The sequence below is a fragment of the Crocuta crocuta genome, unplaced genomic scaffold, assembly GCF_008692635.1.
Source record: "Crocuta crocuta isolate KB4526 unplaced genomic scaffold, BGI_CrCroc_1.0 scaffold1, whole genome shotgun sequence".
NCBI classification, from domain to species: domain Eukaryota; kingdom Metazoa; phylum Chordata; class Mammalia; order Carnivora; family Hyaenidae; genus Crocuta; species Crocuta crocuta.
Genome location: NW_027527930.1, coordinates 3,196,731 through 3,218,171, shown reverse-complemented (window position 1 = coordinate 3,218,171; position 21,441 = coordinate 3,196,731). Strand labels below are relative to the sequence as shown.

The 21,441-nt window shown below is 38.6% G+C and overlaps 1 protein-coding gene across 3 annotated transcripts in view; it reads right to left on the bottom strand.

The window, feature by feature from the left end:
* RUFY3 (RUN and FYVE domain containing 3) overlaps positions 1-20,118 on the bottom strand; it is a 64,771-nt gene extending 44,653 nt beyond the window's left edge. Inside the window, exons 1-2 of one of the 3 annotated variants that reach the window (XM_077750129.1) lie at positions 19,292-20,118; positions 2,233-2,286 (exon numbers count right to left, since the gene is read on the bottom strand). In XM_077750129.1, coding sequence (XP_077606255.1) covers positions 2,233-2,286; positions 19,292-19,469 — 232 coding nt within the window. In that variant the 5' untranslated portion in view covers positions 19,470-20,118. The remainder of the gene's footprint in view (positions 1-2,232; positions 2,287-19,291) is intronic. The other 2 variants (XM_077750135.1, XM_077750122.1) reach the window with 2 other exon arrangements.
* Between the last annotated feature and the right edge of the window lie 1,323 nt (positions 20,119-21,441).

Genomic DNA, 21,441 nt, shown 5'->3' with positions numbered 1-21,441 from the left:
AAAAGTCAACTGTTATAACACATCCATAATAACAGATAAGAGACAGAATTGAAACAGTTCAAGGGTAAAGGTCTCCTGAAAAGATCTGAGCCTACATACATTTCAGCTTTCTCAGATCTGAAAACAGGACCCACCCCAGACTCTGAGCTGCTAGTGCTACATGTGGGCAATACTCTTTAACTCGTGTTTATTGTTACAAGTACTTTTAGAAAAACTTTTTTATCACATAATAACACAGTAAAACACTAGCATTTTACATAACTGAAATGAGGTAAGAGAAGTAGAAAATGATAATAAAAAAGACAGGGATGAAATGACTCAAAAAAGTTAATGAGTAAAGCCCTTTCCCTTCCACCATTCTGATAGTCATTTTTTTTAAAAAAGAAACTAATTCCAGAAAGACTTTTCAGTAAATACATTCTTGACCAACATTACCATATACCACATGACTAGAAATTTACTAAGATCATCAAAGTATTGACACAGTTCACATATTCTGGGCTTTTTATGTGCTATACTGTTACAGTTCACCTTGTTTCCCTTTCTGATTTCACCTATGATAATCATTCACAAAAATTCCACAAATACAAGATGAAAAAGAGGAGGCTGACTCACAGTAGGCTTGATTCTTTCAGTAGTACTTTGTATTAAAGAAATGGAATTTTGCCAGATTGAGTCCTAGGGAAGAAGTCTTCAAGAAGGGCATAGATTTGTTGGATTTTATGCAGCATTTTTTTAGTACCTAGTCTATTAAAGGAATTAAAACCTTCCTGTGTGGTGACTGGTAAATAATAATAATAGCAGCTAACATAATAGTAAGTGCTTGCTACTCACTGAATGAATCAACACCTCCTCTTTTTTTCATTGTCTATGAACTGTCAATCAACTAGGTAATACTGATTTGCTCTTTCATTGAATTATATGTAACTAGTTATATTAAAATCAGAGTCAAAGATGTAATAAAGATATAGTTTGACTATGGGAAATGAGATGAAACTCAAAATAATTTACTTATTCAAAGTAAAGTGCTGAAGAAGAAACTACTGGGCATTTGCAGAGACAGAACTGCCTTAGTCTTTTCTGGTGTGACCAAATGGACTGAGCACAGTACCACCCCAGGTCTCACATGGACACCAAGAAGTTTAAAACAACCTCCGTTCTCAAGGATATTACACTTGAACTAGGACGATAAACACAAGAGGTAGAGAACAAGTAAAAAGCCTTAAGCTCCAAGTTCTCTGAAGAACTTGAGTGGATGGAGAAATGAATGTGGGCCACAGCTGTCAAGGAGCACTTCCTTCGTGAAGCGCACTTCTAGACTAAAGGGTGGTGTGGGAGGCACAGCAGGCGCAGGGGCGCAGGGCCGCAGGGCAAGGAAGGGAGAAGGGGAGTAAATGCTCCGGGTGGAACACTGTAGGAACAAGGCAGGAGAGGAAGCTGATGGCACTCCTGGCACGCAAAGCCGGTCTCCGGTGTGTACTAGGAGAGTGTGTGCTGAAGCTGGGGGACTTTCAGCGCCCAGGCTAGGTGGGAGAATATAAGTGATAAGAGTTACATTTATTATAAAATGTGTAATTTACCTTCAGCTCCTTAACGTTAGGCGCAGATTACAGAAGAAAAAATTATTGGTTTGGGGAAACTTCATATATTGGAGCATATGTGCTACTTTTGAAAGCGGTTTCACTGGAAAGTACTGCTATTACAGGACCAAGCTGAAAGTGCTCCGTGTTATGGAAATCTACAAATCAGAACAACATTCCGGACGGGATACTTCAGATTCCTGGCATCCGTTTGTTTTTGACTACTGTGAAATTCACAGAAATATATATTTTTCACAAATGATAAAAATAAATTTTTTTACATCTTCCCAACAAATGAAAAAATAGCCATAGAAAAATGTGATATAATTTTGAAATAAAGTCCCCTTAAAACATATTTAACAAATATCCTAAAGGAACAGCATAAACATATATGCTTTACTTGGAACCACGAGGATAAAGATTTTAAAGGCAAGACACTGAAAACCCTAATCCTGCACAAATGAAGTACCTGTATGGAAAATGTGGCAAATATTTTTGCTACTCCAGTTATTGCCATGGGAAATAAAACCTAAAGCTGACAGTCTCGCTTATGGAAAACAATCAAAAGGTGGTTAGAAATTAAAAAAAAAGAAAAAACAAAGAAGAAAGAAAAGAAAGGAAAAAAGCTGAAAGATGTTGGTGTGGCACGCACCTTCTGTATCATCGCGCATTTGCTCCACCAAATCTGTCAAATCCTCCCAAGAGTCTTTGCAAACGGCAAAAAGAAAGGAAAAGAAAGATAAAATGTCATGCAAGCCAAGAAAGAAAAGTGCTATTAAAAACAAGGTTTCAAAAGGACAACTGAAAGGGAGATTTCCTAGGATTATTTCAGTTTAACCCAGAGATTAACAGTGAAAAAGGCTGGAAACGTACCCAAGGAGGAGTAGGACTCTAAGCAGAGATATCAACTACTACTATTAAATTTGTTCCCAAGCTAAAATAATTTCAAAGTTTCTAACAAAAGGAAACAAGGATTCATATCCCATAAAAAAATAACAAAGATTTTTTTTTTTCCACTAAAAATCAAGATTAGGCTCTTTGTGTTTTAAGTGCATACAACATTGGCCTCATTTCAACGTTTGTTTTGACCACTTTGGTGAAGCTGTAAAATATGTGGAATGCTTTTTAGATTCAGGCCAAATTTCATGATACAGACTAGTGACTTTTCTGAAAATAACCAAAGAAAAGTCCAAATACCTTTCCCAAAGCCCTCCACCCATACAGTTCTTCCCCAAGCCAAAAATAAAGGAAAAGATGCTGCTTTGAAGACAGACAAAATAAATCATTTATAATTCAATACAGATGTGTACTCAGTTAAAAGTATATACTCTCTCCTTTTACTATAAAGCCAATATTCTTGTACACAGAATATTCCATATGAGGTCAAAGGACAGGAAAGAATGCGAAGATTACAAATATAGTAACTTCTGTGTCTTAAGGCTGTAACATGACTTTGGAAATAAATTTTGAGAACCAATAGAAAGTTTTCAAAAAGTACACCAGCTTCATCACAGAAATTCTGAAGCTATTACATTGTACACATCTGCAATATTCGTACTAAAACTCACAAAATCACGTGAATTTCATGTGTGTAAATATGCAGCAAATAAAGGGAAATTCTCAGAGGATGAAGCATAACAAAAATGAAAATGGGCACGTTAAGCCTTCCTTCTTGAAAAACCTATCACAGAAACCAGCACAGGGTCTGATCTGAAGCAACAAGTGGGAATCACCATCTAGGAAAAGAATTGATCATTTTGCCTGCTTTTTTACTAGTTTATTATATTATCACTGTAATTCTTCAACAGGTTAATTTTTAGTTCTGATATGACATAGTGGTTTCTTAAGTGGGCTGTAAGGGCACAGTCTACTGCTAAATAAATATATGATCACTTATCCTACAAAGATATATAAAAAACATACAAATATGTAAAAAAAATTTAATTTAAATTCAGAAAACAGGGAAGCAGATGAGGATGTAATAATCTGATATGTGATTAAAGTAGCACTTTTTGAAAATTATATATAGATTGTTGGTTAGGCCAGACATGAGGACAGGTAATATAAAGACAACGCAAGACTCTAGAACCTTTTACACTTGTACTGCCTCCCAATTAAAAAGTCTAGAAATTAGGGGCGCCTGGGTGGCTTAGTCAGTTGGGCATCCGACTTTCGCTTAGGTCATGATCTCGCGGTTTGTGGGTTCGAGCCCCGTGTCGGGCTCTGTGCTGACTGCCAGCTCAGAGCCTGGAGCCTATTTCAGAGTCTGTATCTCCCTCTCTCTCTGACCCTCCCCTGCTCACGCTGTCTCTCTCTCTCCTAGAAATAAAAAAATAAATAAAAATATAAAAAAAATAAAGTAAAATAAAAAGTCTAGAAATTAATAATTAGAAAACCAAGCACAGGAGTAGGGCACAGAGAACTAGGATTAAATCCCTAACTTGTGTCAACATCCCAAGCAAGTCACTTTACAAAGGGAGACAGGAGGGCACAGTGGTTCCGAGAACAGATTCAGGGTCACTGGGGCCGGGATCCCAGCTCCTCCCCATGGGCCCTATGTCCTTGTCCCCATGCTTCACCTCTTTCTCCTCAGTTTCCTCATTCTGGAAAACAGGGAAAAGAGCAGTTACCTATCTTACAGCACTGTTGTGAGGAGTAAGAGGGTAACACACACCCAAGTCCTTCATGTTAATATTTTTCAGCCAAATATATTTTGAAATTCAGATTATTATTTTTTAATTTTAGAAAGGCAAAATGGTAAATACTGAGAACAAGAAACCCCCACAAAACCATGCAGAACTAGCAGCCGTGGGGGAGTACTTCATAATCAAGCACATTAGTATTTTTGTAGGAAATAAGTGAATGTTCAAATTAAATAGGATAAATAAAGACTATAAATAACCTCAAATAAATTCAGGTCATGTTTTAGCACCAAATGAATTCAGGCGAATTTATGAAAAATGGTCTTTGTTTTTAGAGCTTTTTTGGATTTTGCAATTGTGTATATGTATGTGCAAAGCACGTAGGTAGTTTCATATAGAAAAAGCATAATATATGCATTAGTTACTATTATTTTATGGTAAATTAGTGCTAAAATACACTATATATAGATAGATTTCCACATATCTCTTTCAAGTATAATCTGACAATATGCTATAAGTTTATATTATGTAGGAGTATAGGTTTACAAGAATGTACTCTTAACCATCACATTAGTTTACAGACTTGCTATGCTGACCTTGTGAAAAGTCAGCAAGGTGAATATTGCTATTTTATCCTTCATTTTCTTTACCAAGAAACTATATTTGCCACCTAATAAAATAAAAGTACCTAATTATCGAAGTAAAATATAAAGATCCTCCAAGATTCATGCACAGAAGAGCTCTGGAAAGCGAATTTCTAGGTAGGAATGGTTGGCAAGTATGAGGGACCTCTCTGACTTTCCCCTTCCATGTCCCGTCAAGAGCAGTTTCCCAGTCTGTTCCGACCAGACATATTTTGTTTTTAAAACAAAATTTAAAGTTATGAGTGTCAGAGTGATGTAATCAATATAAAAAGAGCCCTCCTCCCCTGAAAGATAAAAGGCATGTTTTCTCCTTCTAAAGTTGTTCTCCACGTACCCTGGCATGCTCAGGATTTCACTGCAATAAAGAATGGATGCTGTGCTGTTCTTCTACATTCCTCAAAGAAGGACTTACAAAATATTTGAAAAATTAAGCTATCTCGAATATGTTCAAATTGTCAAAACAACAACAATGAAAGTGTATAATACATGAATCAAAGATAGTAGTAGTATGGACAATTCTGGTCTTTTCCCAGGAATGTTTCATTTTTCCAGGTTTTATACTTTGTTGCTTTCAGCATGTTTTTGTTGATCTAAAAATCTATAGTAACTTTAATTTGTGTCATAGTAATACATATTCACAAGTTTCAGAGCAATAACCTAAAGGTTTGCTAGTTGATACAGAAGACAGACCCGTATTAAAATTTTGCTATAGATGATATTCAGAGTTGTATCAGTCAGAGCTATGTCAAATGTACACTGTAAATGTTAAAGTAAATAGTAAAGGGAGCTTCCAAAGTTACTCTGGCTAAACAGACAGGCTCATTCCCACTTGGAACACTGATTCCTTGTGAGTGCATAGCTTAGAAATGTCACTGTGTGTGGTGCACTAAGTCTGGTCATGAAATATAAGGACCACCACTCCACTCTAAATGCTTGGATTAAATGGTTAAAAATGGTGCACCTAACAGAGTCATGAGATGCACATGAACAAAGACATTTTCTAAAGTCAAGAAATAAGAGACAAGGCGGGGAGTGTACAATGGCCCCAAATTAAGAAAGCATACCATATCTGAAGTTCAATGACTTATCTTCTTGGCCATCATTCTATTTCAAGTCTAAGAATGAGTAAGTCAACAAACTAATATACATGGCTCTGGAAATAACTAGGAAGTACCACAAAATATTTGCTCTTACAGAACATGGTGACTCAATGGTGATGGCTATGTGGCCTGGTAGGAGGGGCCCTGGCTTTGACATGGATAAAGATTTGGGGTAGGGCCACTACTCTCACAAGGCCTTGGGCCCTGTGTAGTTCATCTTTTTTCTCAGATGAGGGAAGTAGCTGAAGCTCCTTGTCTCTCCTGAGAAATGCCTGAATGAGCTCAAAGTGCTTCCCCATTGCTTATGTATCCAGGACTGTGAGATCTCTCTTCTTGATAGATTCTTTTTCCAGGAGTCTTGTAACTATAGAGAACAGTTACAGTCAAGTTTAGAGATAAATCTAACCAAGTTACAGTGTCTCTTTGATATTAGGGGGCTCTGATTTAAAGTCTTATTCTTAAAAAAGTTTATTCCAGTTTCTTGGGGGAAAGCCTTCCTGAAGCCCCACCTACTGACCGTAAAGCACTCTTTAATCGACTATTATGAAAATGAAAGCTAACTAATTTAAAGTACTTAGCATACCTTAGATTCAATGTCAACTTTACAAGAAACTGACAAGCTGGATTCCTCCAAGTATATTTGCCATAATTAAAAAAGANAAAAGAAAATGAGGTGGGGTTAAATTAAAAAAAAAAAAAAAACCTAAATATTAAACACAGGGTAAAAATAAGCCAACATAAGCAGACCAAATGACAAGTTTAAAAGCTGAGATGCTCTTAAACTGACTAATAACATAATTAGCTTTATAATAGAAAACTTAAACTAATTTTAAAAAGTACTAAGAGGTTCTGTTCTAATAAACCAGTAATTTATGCCAAGATCTATCTTTTCCCCACAGTAGAGTAAAAACAAAAATATCACCAAAGAAACACAAAGGGTCCTGGAAAAAAGTAACATTAAGTGATTGTGATCCTGTGATTTATAATAAGAAATATCTATTTGGTCTTCCTCTGCCCCAGTCCCTAACACAGGGCTCCTGAAACCCCTGTAAATTCCTAAGTGATACAAGCCCTAGGAGCATCTTTTGTTCTAATGAGGGGATTCTAGGTGGGCTCCTCGATGGGGGCTGGTCCCCAAAATGACCAAGCCATGCTTATATGTTTGGATTTCTCAGCCCCATCTCCCACTTCTTTAGACATCGGGAAAGGGGCTGGAAATGGAGTTTATTGATCATTCCTACGTGAGGAAGCCTCCACAAAATCCTAGAAGTACAGGGTTTGAAAGCTTTCCAGTGGATGAACACATCTACATACCAGGACTGTGACACACCAAATGCCCCTGCATTTGGGACCCTCCCACACCTCACCCTATGTATCTCTTCATCTGGCTGTTCATATGTATTGTTTTATCATAACTCTTAAACTGGCAAACTTCAGTGTTTCCCTGAGTTCTGTGAACTGTTCTAGAAAAATAAGTGAATCTAAGGGGAAAGAGGTCAGGGGGACCTCTGATTTGTAGTCAAGTTGGACAAAAGTTGTGGGTAACCTGGGATCTACTACTCGTGATTAGTATCTAGAGTGGGGGGCAGTTCTGTGGGGCTGAGCTCTTAACCTGTGGGATCTGACACTACCTCCAGGTAGGCAGAGTCAGAAGTGAGTTAAACTGCATACCCAGCTGGTGTCACAGAATTGGTGTCGCACCACCCGCCCCATGCACATACATTTGGTGACTAGAAGTGTTAGAAGTGAAGTGATCTGTGTGAAAGGGGAAAGACACAAAAGTACTATAGGTTTTCCTAATACGGTTATCAACACTTGGGCTATTTAATACTTGGGTTTTATGTTGAGCAAAGGATTTTACTAAGGCAGTTAGTACAGCGAGTCTATACAGAAGTCACAAATATGAAATATCCACAGGTGCTTCCCTTCAGAACTAAGTAACTGTGACATAAGGTAAAGAGACTTTGGTATTAGAGAGATAAGAGAAGATAAAACGGATTCCTAAATCAGGTGAGCAAGCTCCGTGATACTGGAAGGCTAGGGAGGACATGGCCTGGTGGGGGGTGACAGGGTAAGGGAAAAGGGGCCTCCCCACATCAGTAGAGCCTCTTTGCCCCCTTGCCTGGATGGCTGCAATGGCAAAATTATCGTGAAGTGTCTGATACACCTCAGTTGGGAAGCTTGCTGCCCACAGGGCTAGACATAGTGGAATTGAAGTCTAGTACACACCCTGAATTTTACCGCTCTAGGAGAAAGAAAAGAGAAATCCTAGCAGCCTTTTCATCCCAGAAAACAAACTCCAGCGGGGCGCCTGGGTGGCTAAGTCGGTTGAGCTTCCGACTTCGGCTCAGGTCATGATCTCTCGGTTTGTAGGTTCGAGCCCCGCGTCAGGCTCTGTGCTGACAGCCAGCTCAGAGCCTGGAGCCTGGAGCCCGTTTTGGATTCTGTGTCTCCCTCTTTCTCTGACCTTCCCCTGCTCGCGCGCACTCGCGCTCTCTCTCTCTCAGAAATAAAACATTAAAAAAAAAAACCTCCAGCAATCATAGAAAACTTCTCATTGTACATTTAACAGTAAAACTCATTCTCTTCTAAAGATATTGTCACTAGCTTAAAAACACCAACAACAGATAAAACATAAGCATGGAGTTTACAGCTGCTAAACCAACTGTCCTAAAAAACCACAACTGTTTCATTTGGAAAGTTCAGATTTCAGTACTGCGAGAAACCACAACCAACTGCAGCAGCAAAAGACAAAAAGAAGTAGCCAATATGAAAGTTCACCACAGCATGCTATTAACATTTTTTAAAATGTGGCGACAGCAGCTTGGAAATGTGTGTAAAAAATTAAAATATATTACTATTTAAGCCAGAAACTCCACTTCTAAAAATGAAAATTGGTAAACTGTTCAAACTATAATTTGGGTAAAAATACCCAAAATGTCAGGGGTGGCCAAATTTAGAAACAATATAAAACTCTGTAATAAGGAAGTCAAAGAAATTACAAAATATCCAAAAAACTAAAGACATTAAGTGAGGTGATACAGATTTCTATTTATTCTGGTGGAAAGATACTACAGAGGAAAAAAGGCAGGCCACACAACACAGGAATGGTACGATTTTGCATGTATAACTGTGTGAGCCTGTAAGTGAACTCTGTGTGCGTGTGTGTGTGTGTGTGTGTGTGTGTGTGTTTGTGTTTCTAATTTTTTTTAATGTTTAGTTTTCAGAGAGAGACAGAGTGTGAGAGGGGGAGGGGCAGAGAGAGAAGGAGACATAGAATCCAAAGCAGGACGTAGGCTGAGCTGTCAGCACAGAGCCCGACGTGGGGCTCGAACCCATGAACTGGGAGATCATGACCTAAGCCAAAGTCAGACACCCGACTGAGCCACCCAGGCTCCCCATGTGTGTATATATTAATAAAAAAGACAATCTGGTTACTAAATCTTATTAGTGGTTATCAATAGGTTCTAGAACTGGGGCACCTGTGTGGCTCAGTCTGTTAAACCTTCGACTTTTGCTCAGGTCATGATCTCATGGGGCATCGGGCTCTGTGCTGACAGCCCAGAGCCTGCAGCCTGCTTTGGATTCTGTGTCTCCCTCTCTCTCTCTGTCCCTCCCCCACTCGTGCTCTGTGTCTCTCTCAAAAAATAAATAAACATTAAAAAAAATTTTTTTAAACAGGTGATAGAACTTTAGGTGAATTCTACTATTTTGTATTTTACACCCTTCTTTATTGTGTAACTCTTACAATGTGAATACATCATTTATATAACTAGAAAAATATAAAGCTGTTTTCATAAAATACTTATATTCATAATAATATATATTATTAGAAAACATTTTCAGCACACTGACATATATACATTTTACTTTGTGAATATTTAATTATAATGAAAAATAAATAATTATTTAGGGGCCATTTGTCAAGAAGACTATTTCTCTGTCCCTCTACACATGTGCTTCTAGGCTCATCAAATCTTTCTATCTGTTCTCTGGCAAAGTTCAACTATGAAAAATTGCAAGGAACAGTTTCTTGTGTTTACTCCCCTGGACTGAAAAGCTCTTCGTAGCAGCTGTAGTGGATGGGGGCGGGGGGCTGGAGGAACCACAATGGAAAATCATGCCCCATTATACTTTCCATTTCCCCACAAAAAGGGAGTACTGCCAAAAAACAAAATACAGAACCACAACCGAAGAGCAGAGAATACTGTGGGTACTCTCAAATGATAGCACTCGCCCTTTCCGGCCAGGTCTCACAGGTACCCGGGTTTGGGAATCCGACAACGTGAATTCCAATCTGAGCTCCATCACTGAGTAGTTATCTAATCTGGTACAGCATTTACCTCTGGAAAATGATAAATATGTCAAAGATTAGTTTAGGAGGAATGACCTGCCCTGGAAGCTGATAACCCAAGGAAGGGTTACTATAAACTCCAATAAGAAAGGCACAAATTAAAGATTAAAGAAAAAGCTCTGTTCTAAGAAAGGTCCAGAAAGGCTCACCAACACAGAGGAAAGACAGTAAGGCACTACGCTTAGTGACAGTGCACTAATGTGGACGTCAGTGCAGGCCTAAGAAGGAGTTGGGAAGGAACTGGAGTGGGAAGGAGAGTCTGATTTTAGGGAGAGCACATTACGGTCAGTTTGGAGGCATCACAGAGCTCTGCTGACATTTCTCTCCCAGAAAGGATTTTACAAAAGTTGGGTAAAACTTACCTTGAAAGGGTGACTAGCCGAGCTCTTCCACAGCAAAGCAAAAAGAAAGGGATTGAACTTTGTCCAAAGAACTTTGCCCAGTAGGCTTCTGAGATGGTATTAAAAGCTACCACGTCCACGCTTTGAAAAGTTCACAAAGGCTGCCTTGTGCACATGTAGTCACAACTTGGAGAACCTGACAATATAAATCTGAGGCTATCTGGGCTGGTGGCAACAAATGTTCTGGTAATCTCACCAAGGGCAGATCACAAATGGAGGTGTGCCATACTGAAAGCCAAGAACAGTAACAGGATTCTGTTTGAATCCTAACAATTCATGTTTTATTTTCCAAACGCTTCTGAAAGAAATAAATCAAATGCCGTACCGAACACATCTAAGTCTAGACCTTGTGGGTCACCTTGCGCACTGCAGCTTTTAGACAGCGTTGAAGACAAAGCATGCCAGTGCACAAATATGACTTGGAAAAACTCAAAATGTCTACTAGAAACAAAAAAAAATTATTCTGACAAGTGAATCCAAAGCAGGAGCTCTGCTTTTAGGCATCTGTTCCTGCTCACGGAGAGGAAACTGTTAAGGAAAGTACTTTTTAAATACGAGTCAGGTGGAAGACTGCACACCTGTAATACTGATTAGCTTTCTGCTGTAAAAATGAGCACTTTTCCTGATTATACTAATATACCCTCTTGTAGAGTATTTGGAAGACATAAAGAAGTATAAAGAATATCATAAAAATTACCTGTCATTCTACTGTCCAGAGGTAATCCCTTTTTACATTTTTGGTGCATTTTGTCTTACTTGTGGTAAATATGTACCCCTGTATTTAACACAAATTGTGACCTGAATGTATGTAGTTTGGGAAATGGCTTTTAAAAATTATATTCTGGGGGCGCCTGGGTGGCTCACTTGGTTGTGTCCAATTCTTGATTTCGGCTCAGGTCTTGGTCTCACAGTGTGTGAGTTTGAGCTCCGCACCAGGCTCTGTGCTGACAGCGTGGAGGCTGCTTGGGATTCTCTCTTTTCCTCTCTCTGCTCCTCTCCCACTCTCTCATTCTCTCTCAAAATAATTAAATAAACTTTAAAAATTATATTCTAAGCAATTCCCTATGCCATTAAGTACTCCTCCACAATCATTTTTTTAGGGCTTGGCGTATAGATGTTCTATAATTTATTGAACCACTCTCCTATCCAGCTACTCAACTTGCTTTTTAAGGTCCTGCTACTATAAATCACAAAACTGTATTTCTGAGTATTTCCTTAAGACAGATGTCTGGTATAATCACTGGGACTTAACTTCTGGAGGCTCTTGATGCACAGAGATTAAGTGAGCAAGGCTGCACCAATGTGTACGCCCACCAGCAGAGCCTGTGCCCAATGCTTCCCCTGCTTTCATCAGCCCTGAATAGTATTCCTGGATTTATTAGAAAACAACAACAAATTATTATATTATACTAAACTCCAATTTTCTAAATAAGACACAGTGAGTCTGGCACAGGAGTTAAATGACTAAAAAAATTAATTAAGAAACTCAAGGGGTACCTGGGTGGCTGTGTCGGTTGAGCGTCTGACTTAGGCTCAGGTTATCATCTTACAGCTCATCAGTTTGAAGCCCCACGTCAGGCTCTGTGCAGACAGCTCGGAGCCTGGAGCCTGCTTCTTAGTCTGTGTGTGTGTCTCTCTCTCTCTCTGCCCTTCCCCTGCTCATGCTCTGTCTCAAATACATTTAAAAATAAATTTAAAAACCTAAAAAACACACACAAATTGTGAGTAATGGAGGGAAGGTATTCCAGTAATCTTTTCTTTCACCACTGATTATTTTCTGGGGTTATGGGACATTACTGCATTCACCCAAAGTGTGTTGGATAGCTACAATAAGCAGTACGCAGTACTATGACGCCGTCTGAAAGATGCAAAAGAAAGTTTTGCTCAAAGAACTTTCTTGTTTAATTTTTTTTAACATTTATTTATTTTTGAAAGAGAGAAATAGAGCACGAGTGGGGGAGAGGAATAGAGAGACAGGGAGACACAGAATCCAAAGTGGGCTCCAGGCTCTGAGCTGTCAGCACAGTGCCCCATGCAGGGCTCGAACTCATGAACCATGAGAGCATGACCTGGGCCGAAGTTGGTGCTTAACCAACTGAGCCACCCAGGCACCCCTGCCCAAAGAACTTTCTACATAATTTCATTAATGAGGAATCATAGAGATTAAAATAAATCATTGGAGAATGATTCCAAGTGCATTCAATCAAGTGGCACAGACAATTCCCAATGATTCGAGAGAGATGATTTGGGAGATGAAGAGCGATGGACATACTAAAGAAGGGCTTCTGGAAGAAGGGAGTCAAGGGGCCTTTCCATTTCTTGATATAATATCAGCATGGGGAATCTCAAGAGGGGAAATAGCAAGAATAATCTGGGTCCTGGAGAAGTGAGAATCTACAACCTGGCTAAAATAGGTTAAGTATGGAACAGGAGTATGAAAAAACATTAGATAAGTAAAATTATCCAAAGAAGGGCATGGAAATACTTGGCTAAAGACTAAGGATTCAATGTAGTTTTACTATTTCAATCCATAATCAGGAACATTTCTCTTACCACAAACAGCTTTACACATCATTTTGTATATCTACTTAAGAAACATTTTAAATTTAGCTCATAAAGGCACTGTCTGCCAGCCAGGTCAGGTTTAGCAGAGTGCCATTTTTGCTGTTTGGGATGATCTCTGCAATTATGTAAATATTTTCACGCACTTCATAAAAATAAGCAGAAAGAAGAAAAGGAAAACAAGTGGATAAAAGCTAAGATCAGCACTTTACTTGATGGCAATTGCCAAGCATGCCCCAACTGGCATGCTTTAGGTCTGATTTTGATGTTCACTGGACTTACACTGGCTAACGCTGTGATCAACTGTGTACAAAACTGCTGGAAATAGGTTAGAGTTGATGTCCTTTGTTACATGCAGGTCTATTGTTGGACTTACATTTTACTGAGTTTCGGCATGGGAGTGCCCCAAGCAGGTTGAACTGTGGCTGCCCGAGTTTGAGTCCTGGCTTTATCACTTACTACGTTCCCAAATGACACTTAGTAAAATGGGGGTAATAATAGTACCTAGGCTGAAAGGGTTATGATTATTAAATGACATACTACACACATATTATTTAGAGGGAACAGTTCTTGGCACAAAATAAGAGTTCAATAAATGATCATGTCTCCTCCTGTTCCAACACCACCACCACTTTTTCAGGAATACTCTACATGTCATACAGAAGGCTGCCTGAACCAGGGTTCTTGTACAAGAATGAAAAGTTTGCTTTCATAAAGACTCATTTGGCAATTTTATGAAGAATGAATCAGGATAGGAAGAGAAATGGGTTTGGAGAAAAGCTGAAAGTAGGTGTATGAGTCTAGATGTGACCTAATTAGCTTCTGGTAGTTGTAGAAATGAAAATAAAAGACAAAATTAAGACTTTGTTGTGGAACACAGCACATATGTCCTTCTTTTATGCCCTAACACATGTAGCACTATTTGTTTGTTTAATCATAACAGAAAACTATAATAGCCAGATGCCTTCTGTTTATACAAGTGTTGCATTAAATGGAGAAAGATCATTTTTATATAGTTCAGTCAAGTGCTACTTTTGATACAAATGACATATATTCACTTATGAAAATTGTAGCATTGATTTTTCATCAACTTCAGTTCAAGTCATTTCGCATAAGAAACTCTGAATATTGCATGCTTATCATTTTCTCAGTAAATACATGTTCATCATCAAAAAGATACAGGAATGTTCACATATAAATAAGTGAAAAGGAAGTCTGCAGGTTACTAGGACTCAATATTAAGAGTAATAGTTTTGTTTTTCTATTTTCTATTTCTATTCTAACAGGAGAAATGACTATCAAGTCTTATTCAGGAGATCTATTAAAATTCACATATAATTTAATATACGCTTATTTTATTAAAGTATGGGAGTAAACGCACATACATAATGAGAACTTACTGTTAAAACACTTAAGATTTTAATGTTAAAAAATTAACATTATGCACAACCAGAAGAGGAAAAAAAAATCTACCATTTTCACCACTACTCCCAACATTTTGTTCCCAGTAAGGCATGTGAAAACTTACTAGAAAGGACATCTGGAAAGGGGATGAAAATATACACTGACCATCTTTCAGTTCTGGCGTTTGAGTCTCTTTAAGTACTGTCTTCCTCTCCACTCCCACCCCTTAAGACTCCTTTGCCTCCAGATAACTCCTGCACATATTTTAGGTCTCAGCTCAAACATTACTTCGATTGGAAATCTTCCCTGGAATAAGATTTTTTACTCTGTACCACTGCACTGCAATGACTGTCATTTTATTTGCTTGAAATACCCCACCCTGCACCTCCCAACTTGTCAAATAAGCGCAGAAAATCCAGAGGACCAGACTTGTTCACTGCGCTGTACCTTAGGACATGTATGAAAAGAACTGAGTTTTTAAAGCATTATTTGTTTTTCCTTTGAGGGTTTTAATGGACACTAAGCACTTTTCTACAGAAAAAAATGTACAGATATAAAATTTTTTGAATGATATTTAGGATCATGGGTCCCAGGTTTAGAAGCCCTGCAGTATAGTGAATTCATTCTCTTAAGTTTCTTGGTAAATAGCCATTTGGCTTCCCCTACCAAAAATGCCCAATGGGACAGGCACTTTTTTCATTAAAACATATGTATTTCACCCCAAGCAGAATTGGGTTATACTAGGGTGTGGTGATATTAAAGAGTAAAAGTACACCGGCAAATGTCAATGGAGTGATCTCAACACCAGACACTTCCCATGGTCGATGAATAATAAACACTTTCCATTACATCTTTAAGGGACTTTTCCTGGCTTATTACAACAGGAAATACTCTACTGATAAGATACATCTTATCAGTAGAGTATTCCCTGTTGAATGGAAAAACTGATCACAAATCTGCACCCATAATCTGAACTCAGACTGTTGTTTGGGAAATGTGAAGAGCTATCTATTTCTTGGTCCCTAGAACTGGACTTTGTATCAAGGGATGACTAATAAATACTTCTGACCATCAGACAGACCAGAATACGTCCTTGTATGTCAAGGACAGAGGTTTCATATAAACTACCTCTTTATACATTACAGTAAAATGCCAGCTATTCTAATAACCACTAAAGCAAAATGCAACTACCAGGGCAACTGCAGAGTTATGCAATAACAGCATGTATTAGGTCTGCTCTCTACAATAACCTGAAAACCATCCTGTCTGTCCAATATGTCACTTCCTCCATAGTCTATCTCTTATTATCTGTATCTNACTGCAGAGTTATGCAATAACAGCATGTATTAGGTCTGCTCTCTACAATAACCTGAAAACCATCCTGTCTGTCCAATGTCACTTCCTCCATAGTCTATCTCTTATTATCTGTATCCGAAAAGGAAGTTTCCTAAGGCAAAAAAGTAATTTCAAAGCTTATAGCTGTCTTTGTAACCAGATTTTAACTGTATTAAATTGATCATCTGTGGACATCATCTCTCAACATCAGATTCCCATGCTTTAAAAGGTTAATGGGAAAACAAGTATTGCTTGATAACTAAGTTGTATTTTTAATCAATTATTTTGTTTATGGAAGTCCAAGAAAGGATAATGCTACAACATGAATTTAAACTTCTAATGTTCTACTTTGGTCTGTTGGTAAATAACTAGTTACACTGCTCCAAAAATTAGACATAAAAACAAATATATACATTAAATTGGTAATGTATTTAAAAACATGATGCAAACTATGGCTCCATGAATACCTATTACAAACATAGCTAACGTTGATAGGGTTCTTTACATTAATTATCTCAATCTTCCTAACCTACAGATAGTTACCACCCCTAAGTACTTGCTGTTCTCCAGCTCGCCCAGCTCACCATGTACTGCTGAAAATGTCTCCCCTCCCACCCCCCTTCACCCTGCGTCTGCCTGATGATCACCTAATTATGAACCAAAATGTCCAGGCCAGTCTGATTCACTGAATGAAGTCTTTCCTGAACTCTCTCCTCTTCTGTAGAATCAGTCTTAGGCTCTTGTCTTAGGGGAAATCTACACATTTATAGATATCCTCCTGGTTTTAAATAAAAGGTACTGAGAGAGAGATTACTTCCTTGACTACCAACAAGCACTGAAATAATGAAATGAATGTTTCTATTCCCACGTATTTAAGGGCTAAGCTAGGCAGAAACTCTGGGTCCAGGCCTGCACTGTGGGCTGCACGGTGAGAGGCAGGAGCTGGTTCAGAAAACAAAAGTTGAAAACTACAAAGCTTCTAGCTGAGGCCATGCACAATCTATATTACTGTCTTAAGAGGATGTATGATGCTTTCTGCCCATTTTCTCTTGTGGGAGTCAGGATGCCTCATTGCAGATTTGTGGGGTTGGACATCTTTCCCTCTATGAATCAGCTGGAAAGTATAATGTGAATCCTCCTGTGTGTCCAGGCACCAGCTGCTCCATTTCGTCAACAAGGTGAGATTCACACTATCACTGGCCTGGCGATAACTGATTACATGCTGATAGCTAAATTATACCTAATACTTATCACTGGTATTAATATTAAAGCAGATGCTTCTTGAATCCAAATGACTGTTCAGACATCGTTGAGTTAGCCAGTGGAGTAAGGAAATAAAAGCCCTGAAAAGCACCGCCTTATTCCATAGATCCCTAATCCCACAGATGTTTGGACTTTCTTTTATTATATCCATTTCTAATTGCTTGAAATTATTGTTTCTCTTGCCCAGTTTAAGGCAAAATTCCAAAATTCAAGGACAGTATTTCCTTATTTTCCTTCACATCCTCTATAGTTGATTCTAAGGTGTTGGGAACTTCCTATTTGTCTATTTTCCTTCATCAAAGGATGTGCCACTTAGAGCTTAGGCTGCAGCCCTTGTACATTTTCCATCACAGATCTCTCCATGAAGGATTCATATAGAACCACTGTAAATGCTTACATGAACCAAACAGCTCATTTTTGCTCACTCAGAGGAATCCTATTCAAGAAACAAATACATATTTGAAGTACTAAAAATGTTAAAAATTACTTATGAAACAATAATATACTGGACTTTACAACTAAGAGAATATTTCATATTGTATTACTTTCAAAATGGATGAGAGTATTTTTGAAAATGAACTATGTAAATTGAGGCATTCACTGAAAGACTTCTTGGTAGCCTTTTAAAAACGTATTTTTCTTCCCTAAAGATGCTTAAACCTTTGGAGGTTGTTTTAAACAGTACTGGCATTCTATAGCATTCCAGCTGATGTCTGCCAACCCTTGTGCACATTCTGAGACTTAGAGCCAAGGAAGCTGTCCAACTGACAAACTGATTGTGAAGACACAACGGGTCTTAAAAACTACTTAAATATTGCCCTTAAAGACACACCCAAAATGACTGCTTTGTGTTCTGTGATATTCATTGTCTCGAAAACTTTCTCAAGGCTAAGCCTAACTGGGGAAATAAAATCCTTTTCAGTCATAAAGGGTGAGATCTGAGTCACGCTAAGATTGCAACACAAGGTCAAGGGCGAGGAATCACTTTTCCTAACCCAATCTGCTATGTGCAATTCACCTTATGCCCTCCATTTAGCAGATATGCCTACATACCAGGCAGATGTTGATGAAGAAATTCTCATTTGTGAGCATTTCTGCATTATTTGAAGGCTAAAGAATAAACACTAGTTAAAAGGCCATTACATAAAAAACAAAATATTTGCAGCTATGACTCAAATTAATTGTCTTCTATGGCATGGACTTAAGAGAATTAAGGGTACAAGCTAAAAACCTGTGATAATTTAGAAAAGGCTCTGGGACAAAGTCACAAGTCAAGCAACCTCAAAGGCCTCAAAGGTACTGACTGGAAATTTCAAATGGGTCATCACACTTAGCACATACAACGTATAAAAAGCAATGGCCAATAGATTCCATGGGTAGATACTTTACCTTATTAATCATGTGGAACCTTTTCAAGGCATTATGCTTTTTTAAGCATCCATATTCATTAAATAAGCACTGAATGTAAAACTGCTTTCTTATCTATAGTCCACATTATTAAAAAAATACAATGTTTGGCCAAATATTTTCTAGGTATCATAGCCTATTTCACATTATACCCTGATACCTCTTGGTAAAATACCTCAAGTGCTTCAACTATGCCATGTACAATCCTAAAGTCATGCTCTCTTAACTTAATCTGTTCAGAATTACTGTAATTTCTATAATATTTTAGTATATAATCAATATAAATAGCTTCTTCGTTATCAATTAGGGCCAAATGTGATAAGTGACTTCAAATGTTCTCTTTAGGGGGTTAAAGACAAAGAGCTCTAAATAGGCACCAGCATCTTTTGAAAGGATACCTCAAGGGGAGGGAAACAATATTTTTTCCCTGTAAAGGAGAGAAGGAGACCTGGGTGGTAGGTAGGTAAGGATAAAGGTTGTCATGGTTGTTAATAGGTTAGAGTACAGAGTACAGGTTCTTCCTACCTCTCCCTGACCCTCCCAGCTACTATAACAATGAGGATGCTGGTGAGACACTAGTGGACGGGGTCTGACCATACCTTCATGGGTAGGCTCTGGGTCAGGTGTAAGTGAGATGTCATCCAGCTCTCGCAGGCAGAGCCATTCTCCATCCATAGACACTCGGAATTTGCAAAGGTAGATGGTCTCCATGGCAGCCTGTGTGATCTTGTCAGTGGTGGGGGTTGGCATATCAGTTGGAGGCGTCAGAGCAGACATGATGACTCAGCTGGGACCACAACACACACACACACAAACACACACACCTACCCCAACAAAAATAAATAAAACTTCCTCACCCCAAAACCCCAAATCCAAAGCTCTGGAACAAAGCTCTCAGGAAAAGGGGCGGGGGAGATTAAAACAAAACACAAGGAAAAATACCTTACGGTTTAACAACCAACTGCTCAAGATAAGCAATCCTATACTATCTTTTCTCATAGATAGTTCCTACCACATAGCAAAATAAGATGATGCCTGTCTTCTCCTAGCTTCTGTCCTTTTATCTTCTCTTCCCTATCCCCTCCTCCTTCAGCTGGGCTACAGGCTTTAAATGCTGCACAGCCGATGCCACCTTAGCTGGCTTTCAAAAACTGGTCTCTGCATGAATAAGTGAAAAATCCTCCTTTGTGCAGGAAAAAAATGCCCCCCAAAAAATCCTGAAAAATAAACCAATATTTTCAATTTAGCTTAAAAAATATCCTGAACTGCAGAAATCACTTCCAGGATCTGCTCAGATGAGCCGGGATGCTGAGTTCTAATAGGATTGGTTGTGCGCAGTAAGCAGGGTGTTGACCAAAATGGCTGACTAATGAACTGAACTGAAAATCCAGGCTCATGTGACCAGCTGCTCTGAACGTAGGGCGAGCAATTCCCAGGATGCTTTATAGATGCTGCTGATGCAGGGAGAGCAATTAAGCTGCTGCTCTCGTCCTGTACAACCCACTTCCAGACTGTGCTAGTCAAACTGTGATCAGACATAACACAATGCACCTATCCTCATCAATTCCCTCACTTTGGGATAAAAGGACTAGATAAGAGGAGGACAATTAAAAATGGCTAATTCTCCATTGCAAAGATGATAAAAGAGGCAGTTAGATTAATTTAAAAAGCACATAATTCACTTCCATCTTTTATCCTCTATACCTAGCTATTAAAATTTTTTTTAATATTTTTTATTTATTTCTAGGAGAGAGAGAGAGAGAGACAGCGTGAGCAGGGGAGGGTCAGAGAGAGAGGGAGTCACAGACTGAAACAGGCTCCAGGCTCTGAGCTGGCCGTCAGCACAGAGCCCGACGCGGGGCTCGAACCCACGAACCGTGAGATCATGACCTAAACGAAAGTCAGAAGCTTAACCGACTAAGCCACCCAGGCGCCCCTAAAATTCTTTATAAAGGTGGTGTTTTAAGAAAAGCCAAAGCAGATTTTCAAGTTAAATATCATACTCTAAGGCAATTATAATTTCCTTCTCCAAGGTACAAAAACCTGACTTTTTAGACTGGATAGAAGTGCAAGTAAAAACTTTGATGTTAAAAAAGTAAAAATCCTTCCAATTAATGGCAACCCCCCCCCCCACAGTCCCCCAACCTCGCTTTTGAAGTTGTATTTACCAAGTTTCTTTTTTAATATTTTTTAGTATTTGTTTTTGATAGAGTGTGTTTATGGGGGAGGGGCAGAGAGAGGGAGACACAGAATCCAAATCCGAAGCAGGCTCCAAACTCCAAGCTGTCAGCACAGAGCTCATGGAACCTTGAGATCATGATCTGAGCCGAAGTTGGACGCTTAACCAACTGAGCCACCAAGGCACCCCTACCAAGTTTCTGCATAATGTAGGCTTTTACTTAAAAACATAATGCCTTCGTTTAACACATTCACATTTAATCATATGTCATACGTCGATTCTTTTCTAGCCATACATATTTCCACCTTATACATTCAAGCTTAAAGGGAATAGTCCATCATTTCACTTGAAGCCATGCTTTACTTCAAAACCTAGTAAGCAGTCATATTAAAATCCTTAAACTTACACCAAATAGTTCCTGGAATCACAATGCCAAAGAGCCCTGTCCATATGTATATATAACACCAAGACGGATACATTCTTGAAATATAGAATAGTAGAAACAAAAAAAAATATGAATGCTTTGAGATTCCCTGGTTCCACCAATACCTGAATTGAGCCTGTCACAAA